The 9,809-nt window shown below is 35.4% G+C and overlaps 1 protein-coding gene across 30 annotated transcripts in view; it reads left to right on the forward strand.

Moving 5' to 3' along the window:
- Positions 1 to 9,809, forward strand: part of ANK2 (ankyrin 2) — a 467,799-nt gene that overhangs the window by 427,741 nt on the left and 30,249 nt on the right. For 20 of the 30 annotated variants that reach the window (XM_057310022.1, XM_057310028.1, XM_057310026.1 and 17 more), the window contains 5 exons: positions 1,644 to 1,872; positions 2,678 to 2,803; positions 4,687 to 4,809; positions 6,818 to 6,850; positions 8,767 to 8,788. In XM_057310022.1, the coding sequence (XP_057166005.1) occupies positions 1,644 to 1,872; positions 2,678 to 2,803; positions 4,687 to 4,809; positions 6,818 to 6,850; positions 8,767 to 8,788 (533 nt within the window). The remainder of the gene's footprint in view (positions 1 to 1,643; positions 1,873 to 2,677; positions 2,804 to 4,686; positions 4,810 to 6,817; positions 6,851 to 8,766; positions 8,789 to 9,809) is intronic. The other 10 variants (XM_048212352.2, XM_044384268.3, XM_044384277.3 and 7 more) reach the window with 1 other exon arrangement.

Genomic DNA, 9,809 nt, shown 5'->3' on the forward strand with positions numbered 1-9,809 from the left:
GCTTTGGGATTAATGGATTGCTAAGCATTTCCCCATTTAATTTGATTACAACAACTGTGTGACTTAAATAGGACAGGAGGTAGTGTGTCCACTTTACAGATGAGAAAACTGAAGTTGAGAGTGGTTAAAATTTAAACTTCTATTTGAGGGGAAAGAAAAAATAGAAATTCATGAATAATTCAGTAATGGTGAGTGGCAGTACCTGGGTGTGGTAGCACGGGTTTGTCCTTTCAGCCGCTCAGGCTCAGCTACTGAGTCGTGGGCTCTATGTGCCAGTGTGATCTGCCACTCAGGCATCTACACTCTAATGCAAGACAATGGCAAGTTTTGAATGAGAGGTACCCCATAGGTACTAAAGAATTCAGCTCAGGGTATTTGCATTGAAGTAGAGCAGATGTTTGAGAAGAGGTGACATGTAGGAACGTTTTGGGCAGAATAAAAGTGGAAGAGAGAGTAACATGAGTAAAGACGCCAAGATAGAATGCAGAAGGGTACGGGGGTGGGGGGCGACGGTGATACATTTAGTCTGTAATCAGGGGTAATGCAGGATTGTGCATTGTTTGTGGGAGGCCTTGTGGGATGGACCAAGAAGTCGGTATTGTAAGTGTACTTAATGCCAATGAATTGTACACTTAAAAATGGTTAAAATGGTAAATTTTGTATATATTTTACCAAAAGCCAATAAAAAGAGAGTTGGATCAAGAAATTAAAAGAGAGGCTAAGACAGCAGAGAAATCTCAGGAATGTTGAATGATTATGGGTAATTAAGAGAAGGAGGTGATCATTGGTGGGGAAAGGTTTCAGAGCAAGAGGATGTGAACCAACCTTTGAAAATGTCATCATAGTAAATTTTAAAAAATGTCCATGGTGGCCTCTACTTTCTTAGTGAAGTTATCTTTCTTAGGGCCTCAGGTGAGGAGGGAGCTCGAGGAGTGTCAGAAAGATTTAGCAAAGTTACTATACTGAATATATGATATCTGAAGAAAAAGTTGCCAGGCAATGTCACAAACTTAGCTGAGGCTAGAACTCATAAATTGGTCACAAATCCAGTGATTTTTATATCCAGTAATATTTAGCAGTTCTGGAGCAAAAGCAATTTTTAAAAAATGATATTATTTCACCTTGGTGACTGGAGAGGTTGTTGGAAAAGAATGATGAAGAAAAGCTGGGTAGACTTTATTGAAAAGGGTTTCAGGAAATGAATCAAAGAATAGGAGAGGGAATCAAGGAAAATAGAAACGCTCATTCAGTGAGATACTTGTCATAATGTCTGATACCGAGCTTACATGCTAGAAGATTCTAAAGCACTGAGATATAGTTCAGAAGACTCAATACTGAGAAGAGTCACCAAAGAAGAAAATTACAAATGCAGTGTTTGATAGTTGATTTTAAACACCTAATCTTTCTCTTTTCCCCACACTCCCTTCTTCCTTCCCATCTTTCCTTTTGCCTTTCCTCCATTCACTTTCTTTCTCTTTCCTTTAGTTTCTCTCTCTTCTTCTCTCTCTCTTCTTTTCCCAAGAAATATTTAATGACTATTTTGATCATAGTGAAGGGACTGTTGTTGTTGTTGTTATTATTATTATTATTATTAAACTAGTGTACTTTCAATTTCAGATAACTGACCTTATTCCATTTTGTAGGTTCTGGCTGATAGATTGTCGACAAATCCAGGAATCTGTTACCTTTGCATCACAAGTGTATAGAGAAATTATCTGTGTACCGTATATGGCCAAATTTGTTGTGTTTGCCAAATCACATGACCCCATTGAAGCCAGGTTGAGATGTTTCTGCATGACTGATGATAAAGTGGATAAGACCCTAGAACAACAAGAAAACTTTGCTGAGGTGGCCAGAAGCAGGGACGTAGAGGTACTGTATTTACGAAATAATTTATGTTAACCTGTTGTTTATAACCTTACTAGTAGATTATATTTAAAACAGTATTTAATAAATAGAGCCATTAAAAAAAACAGCCCACATTTTGATCGGTCAGTCATTATCATTGGTCATTGATCATTTGGGTCAAGATCCAAAGTCTGCTGTTTTTGGCCAGTTTGGATATAGGGATAGTCTCAGTGTATGTGAGGAGATAAAAGGACTCTCTTTAAAGTTATCTTGGGAAAAATTTTGACTTATTGGTAAAGTATGTAAGTGACTGTAATAGTTTAGATATCTTTATATTTCCTTATTGTTTTTATTTTTAATACTAAAGGAAACAGTTGGGAAGTATATCCTTTGTGTAAATGTGAAGGTACCATATCCAGGGCTTTTCTACATTATTTATTCTTATTTCAGAATTTTCTATCTGTGGGCCTTTGGATATTGAAGTCAAATAACCTGACTCATTCCAGTGTCAAAAATTACCCAATCAGGAGTTTAAATTTAGGACTTAGAGAGATACTGGTTTGGGGGGGAGAGGGTACATTGAAACAGTGATAGACATGAAAACATTAACATTAAATGCCACCATGCATTTGAAGATTCCCATACCACTAAGAAGAGGGCTAGCGCATGCTTTGTCACAGATAAGACAAAATGTCAGTCAGCAATTTAAAGATTATGTATGTATATTTTAAGAATTTTGATGTTCCAAGTAGTACCACCACTTTTTTATATAAATAACATAATAATTATAGCTATTATATCCTGTGTTACTTGTCTCTGTTTTCACCAGGTACTGGAAGGAAAACCCATCTATGTTGATTGTTTTGGCAACCTGGTGCCATTAACCAAGAGTGGCCAACATCATATCTTCAGTTTTTTTGCCTTCAAAGAAAACCGACTTCCTCTCTTTGTCAAGGTAGTATACACATGGCCTTTTGTAATGCATTTTACTTCAGATCAAGTAAAGATTTGATTTCCTCTAGTAGGAGATAATACTTGCTTTTCAGTCATTACAAAACCGTATCTGTGAAATTTTAAAATCCTATAAAACCATTTTTATTTTTGAAGTTCAGATCAACCTTAATTTTTACTTATAGACTGAGGCTGAGAATTAGGACAAATAGCCAATTCATTAATTAGAAAAACTGGTTACTTTTTTTGCTAAATTTTACAGAAAGTCTTTCTCTCTTTTTTTTACTATCATTACTTTTAAATATAAATTTAATTAAATTTTAAAAATGTATGAATTTCATTAATGTGGAGACCAAAAGAGTTCTAAGTGACAACTTTTTGTAATAAAAGGGACTGGGGATCTCACTTAATCTAGTAAGAGATTTTCCCAGATAGAGCTGTGAACTGGATATATTTTCATAAATTCATCCAACAAACATTTATGGAGATACTTCAGTGTACCGTGAATTTGTTGTCTCTGTTTAAGAATATTAATCCAAGTTAGGAATTTGGTAGCGATATACATACATTTCATTTTAGATTCCAATTCTAAAAAGGGACAAAAATGTGTGATGGCGTGATTCATGAAATGAAAAGGAAGTAAAAATTCTGTGCTCTATTTCTCCAGCCAATCATTTTTTTTTTCTTCTCACAGTGTATTTCACTAATCTAGAAGTCCCAATGCTCAATCCTCACAAGATAGAAGCTGGTCTCCATCAGTTTTTTACTACAGTGACTTCAGACTACTAATTCCCAGTTTTTCAGCAATGACTCATTTTAATCCCTTATGATTTTCCAAGAATATGTCAGTAAACCTCTCTCAAGTTTTTGAAAGTCTATTAAGCTTTCCCAAACTCTCTACTGAGTCCTCTGTTGTGCCATTTCTGGTTTGGTTGTTTTACCTGATTAAAGATAGGTTCTAAGAGATCACCACATTAAGCCATAACTGCTGAGGGGTAGTGGATCCATTTAACTCAAATGGCTGTATAATTAGTCTAATACTTGATATTGTTGATGTGCAAAGTCATCCTATAAACAAACAAATACAGAAATGAGCAAAGGATTTAGACATTTCTCCAAAGAAGGCAAACAGATGGCCAATAAGCATATGAAAAGATGCTCAACAGCTTAAGGAAATTCAGATTCAAATCACAACGAGATACTTTGTACCCATTAAGATGGCGGTTGTTAAAAAATAAATATATAGATAATATGAAATAGCTAACACATGTTGGCAAGAATGTGGTGAAATTGGGACCCCGATCATTGCTAGTAGGAATACAAAATGATGCAGCCACTGTGGAAAACAAGATGATGATTCCTCAAAAATTTAAACCTAGCTTAGCATATGATCCAGCAATTCCACTTCCAGGTATATACCCAAAAGAACTGAAAGCAGGGACTCAAAACAGTTATGTGCATCCCAGTGTTCATAAGAGCATGATTCATAGTAACCAAAAAAGGTGGAAACATGCCAAATATCCACTGACAGGTGAATGGATAAAATATGGTATGTACGTACAATGGAATATTATCCAGCCTTCATAAGGAATGACATTCTGATACATGCTGTAACATGCATGAACCTCGAGGATATATGTTAAGCGAAATTAGCTAGACACAAAAGGACAAATGTTCTGTTTCCACTTATATGAGGTACCTAGAGAGGTCAAATGCATAGAGTCAGAAAATAGAGTGGTGGTTGCCAGGGGATGAGGGAAGGGAACACCTCCAAATCCTTAGTTATCAAATGAATTTATTTCTTCCTCATTCTTTTGGGTATCATCTAATTAAAATAAACAGTACACATCATATGTGGGTGAAGTATGTATGTCTTTCTTGTTCAAGGTACGTGACACGACTCAGGAACCTTGCGGGCGACTATCATTTATGAAAGAGCCAAAATCCACGAGAGGCCTGGTGCATCAAGCTATTTGCAACTTAAACATCACCCTGCCGATTTATACAAAGGTATTGTCAAATCTGTTGTAGTGCAGTTCAGTCTCTATAGGATTTAATTTTCAAACCCTTTAAAACAAGTAAAAGCAAAAGCACTGAATGAAAGCACATGTAACAGTCATTTTTGATTCCCTGTCAAATTTATGATTTTCTATTTAAGTAAGGAAAAAAAGTAGCTCTCCTTTATTTTGCATTAAATTCACTGTGATGGAAAATTTTCTATAAACACATATTGGATAGGAAAGAGAAAGTTTGAATTTAAGATTTAACTTTTTGGACTAATTTTTAAAAATAAATTGGCTTTGTCTTCATTGTTGTTTTTATGTGCCCTTCTGGGAGGATACTAGTCCGTCTGTCCCTAGCAAAGTATTATGAGTCCATTAGCTTCTGTTCACTGCCAATTCACAGGTGGATTATATATTATTAAATTCAGAGCAACCTCATGAGATTTTATCTTATTGCTAAAATAAATACCTGTTCATCTTATAATCTATAATGTTTTTGGGGTATCAAACCAATTTTTCAACTATTTTAACATGATTAGTATACAAAATACTTCCATGTTACAAGGAGTAGATTTGAAACATTGTTGAAAAGGAACAATTCATCAGCTCCTGACCCAAAGTCTCCTTACCAGCTATTACTTTCTATTCAGACTGCCCACCATTACAGAATTCCTAGCTTACGCTGATCAAGTTGAAGAGGACAACTGAATGAATTAAATGTTGGGGATAACTTCATTTTTATTACTTAAAAAATTTTTAATGAATATCTTTACAATGGAAGCCCCCCTCCCCGCCATGGTGGTCTATAGGGGGCTGCAGCGGGTTGTCAGTGTGTGTGTACTGGAGGTTGGAGTGGGAGATGAATAGTGGCAGATAAGACCTGGAGGAGATGTAGAAATATATTTAAAACCCTAAATCTTGACTCCACAAAACAAAGCATTTTCTACACTTCTTTTTACCCACCGTGGTATATTTTTCTTAATTATTTTTGTAAGTAGAGATCAGACACATAGAGAAAAGCTCACAGCATCATTTTTAACATTGCAAAGTCTCATTATATGATAAAAATGAAATATTATCTGTATACGTAAACATACGTGTTATTCCAGTAATTGGAATACATCAGTAGGTATGTCATCCACATGAGGCTAATCTAGTTTCACCCCAATGATGCAAAATGTACTTTGGGTTTGTAGATTTGTGAGTCACCGAAGCAGAATGCCAGATAAGAAGCACAACAGAATATATACTGCTGTGGGCAGTCCACTTGAGTGATGTTTAAGGATGAATGAGCTTTGTCTCTGATTTCAGTGAACTTTCAATGTGCGATAAAAGAAAGCATTTACTTTATTATGACCCTATATTTCTAAGTCAAGGCATATCATTAATGCTATGATGGTCCAGGACCCTATATTTCTAAGTCAAGGCGTATCATTAATGCTATGATGGTCCAGGACAGCTTTCCATTTAGTAACTCAAAGCAAAGAGGAAAACAATGCCAAACATTGTTCACTTCAGATAAACTTTAGAATGTAGTAGCTCTTTATTATAATAGAATTCCTAAAGATTGCCTGTGTGTTCAAAATATTTTCACCGTGTGTTTATTTGTGGCTTTTAACATTTTCAGCCAGTATCTGTAATGTAATGATGTAAAGATCATCACCATTTCTCTAGACATATGCATCAAATCCATTAAATATCAAACTTTAAGGCTGTGAGTAACCTAGTATCTGAAATGAGTATATTGTGAGTTTAGTTCTTTTGTCTAATAAATTAGTATACTTACAATTTTGGTTCTTTTGCCTCTTGAATCTACAGACTTTCACATTTAGATCAAGCCTTTTAAATTTTTGTGCCTGTCTTCTATAAACTGTTAGTAAGAAAAAAACAAGAGCACGCTGACTGTATGTTTCCTATTGATGTTTGTTGGCAGTGTATTTAATCTTTTCTTCTAAATGCTCTCTACTCTTCCTGCTCTCTTTTTTCCATCTTGCATGGCATCTTGGGGCGGCAAGGAATCAGAGTCAGATCAAGAACAGGAAGAAGAGGTAATTGTATGGCATTGTCGCTTGTCGATGGTTGTATTTGCTATTACCGCTAATAAGAGCACATAGTTAACCTGTGTTCTTAGAAGGGTTATACAGTTGTTAGTAACTGAAGGGTCACAGTTTTACTTAACCTCTCTGAGCCTCTGTTTTCTCATCTCATGTACCGAGTTCAAAGAATAGTGAAGCTTTCCCTGCAAATTGTTACCCTGTCTCTGTGCAATAATATATGTTGCTCTACCGACTACTGACGGCCAAGCCATTATTTCAGTTCTCAAAGGTTGGTTTGGAGATGCCTGGAGGTCCAAACTTTTTTTTTTTTTTAAATATGTCTGAAACATTGTTTGTCTTTTACCACCCATATCTCCACAAGCTATAGAGGAGTTTTCCAGAAGCTATGTTACATATGATGGCATCATCACTCTGACTCTGGAATGAGTCCTTGCGTATACTTGGGTTCTAGCATTTTCTCAGTTTTAACATATAAAACAGATATTTACTTGTATATATCAAACATAAACAAATGTTCTTCAAGGTCCTCAGTAATTTTTAGGAGTGTGAAGGAGTCTTAAGACCGTAAAGTTTGAGAACCACTAAGACTAAAAACTTTAAGGAGTGTATAGTTCAAGCATTAGGCTATAATATTATAATGCAGAGCTCTGTTAATAATGAGCACTTCTTAGAAGGTTGATTCTTTATTAAGTGCTCCACATACCTCATCAGCACTGATCCTCACGATTGCCCTGTGAGGTCTGCGCTATCATATCATAGATGAAGAGAGAGTCTGCAAGAGGTTACCTCGAGTACAGAACCATTTGAATAAGACTTCTTTGATCGTTCAGGCACATATGTGTTTGTTTCCCTTATAAAGATTTGAGTGCCCAAACATCATCATAGAAATGAAAGGAAATTCCTTTACTTTCCTATTTACATATTGGTTCCTGTTTCTAAGATAGACAAATGCAATTGTTATTAGTTGCACATAAATATTTTCAAATATACTAGTTTTATATTTTTAATGTTACTCTGATGGGGTTGGAATACAAAAGCATAAAGAAAAATATAATAAATACCCTTGTATCCACCAGCTTAAAATGTAAGACCTTTTCAGTGCAGAGAATTGCCCTGAATTCACTTTTTACTCCTACTCTGGCGGTGGAGCAGGACAAGAGGGGTGATTGTAGCCTCACTGTCCTGCCATATATAACCAAATGCACAGTAATTATGACAAGACAGATGTCATCCTTTCCCTCAATTGTATAGCCGCTCTTTGTCTCACATACTGTTTCCTTCTTGCACTTGGTGACCCCATCACCAAACCTGTTCAAAATGGTACCTACACACCTTCTTAATAGAGTGATGCAATTATAAAACCATTTTTGCTATATTTAAATGAGTTTCTTGCGTTATGTTTATGATTGTTCTATTGAATATTTTCAGGAGCTGTGCAGGGCAATAGACCCAGTTTGTATTCTTTTCAGGATTTGGAATTTTGGCTTGTAATTAGTGACAATGAAACTACTTCTGTAGAATGTATTAACCTGGCATGCTGTTTGATCTTTCCTTATTTTTCTCAGTTAAATCGACACTGTTTAACCCCCACTTCACTCTTTTCCTGGCTTTTCCCTAATAAATATGTATTTCTAACATCAAACGCACCTTGGATCATATCTTGCTAGAAATAACATATTAAAAAGTGCTTTCCACCTATAACGTCTAGAAAGGAGATGGGTTTTTTCAAAGTTAGGATAGGAATCGAGGAGACTTTCAGGAAGAACTGTAGCAAATTACTTTGACCTTCCTCTAGCTTACGTTGTCTCCCCATGGGTGTGGTTATGAATAGGAGCTTATTTGCATATCAGGGGTTGTGAAACAAGACACAATTTATAACCATTCAATTTATGTATGTTTTCTTTCAGATCGATATGACATCAGAAAAAAGTAAGATTTTAAATAAAATTGAGTTTGTTTGAGAGCTGGCTACAATAAGGAGAAGCATGAATTAAGATGCAGCTAGTTGCCATTACTAACCACTATAATAATTATATTTTTATATTGTCCTTATTAATCATTAATGTATATTTAGAAAAGCAGCTTGGCCAGTTAAATTACAAAAATATCTAATTTGTGAGCTAATTAGCAGTAAAATGCAATGATTATTCATCTAAGCATTCACTTTCTTTTGATACCCCCGTTAACCCTGCTATTGCTGTTATGCTTGTTTAGAAACCCACCCTACCGTTTTTGTCCATTTGTTAGCATAACATTTTCATCTCATTTTTTTTAAGCACTGACATGACAGTATCACTTTTTATATCAAGCAACACTGACTTCGGGAGAGAGCTCATTATTTTTGTAGGCTACACCTGCAAAAGTGATACTGTCTTAATAGTTCTCAGCTAAAGCTAACCCTCCCCCCACCCCTACCTCCTAGCCCCTCTTACTGTGGTGAAGTGTAACTGACTTCTTTAGGGCTGAGGTCTAACGAACATTTGTGAAACTTTCTGAAAAAAAATAAGAACCAAGGATGCAAAAATCGAAACTTCCTGGATGAAATTACTTATAACAACATTGTGCCATTATAGGGCTAATTTTGAATAATGATGCAAATCCCAAACATAATTTAATACAGAAAGAACTGGTTTTTACAGACCATATGAGAGCTATCTTAGAACTCATTTTGGGTTTATAACAATTTATTAACATTTTAGTTTTGGGACCTGTTTCTGGTGACTTTAGCTTTTTGTGTGGAAGACGTTAAATTTTGGGGGTTTCTTTCTTGCTTCTATGCCCCCAAATAGTTTCGGGAAAAAATTACTAATTTTTATTGCCTATTCATTTAAAAATTCATTTTGAGTCACTTATTTCAGGTGCTTTCCCAAAAGGAGAGAACTTAGAACCATGTTTAATATGGTCATCTGGCCCTATGCAATAATCTGGAGGCTTTTTTTTTCTTTTTTTT

Source organism: Ursus arctos, unplaced genomic scaffold (genome assembly GCF_023065955.2).
Source record: "Ursus arctos isolate Adak ecotype North America unplaced genomic scaffold, UrsArc2.0 scaffold_11, whole genome shotgun sequence".
Lineage (NCBI taxonomy): Eukaryota > Metazoa > Chordata > Mammalia > Carnivora > Ursidae > Ursus > Ursus arctos.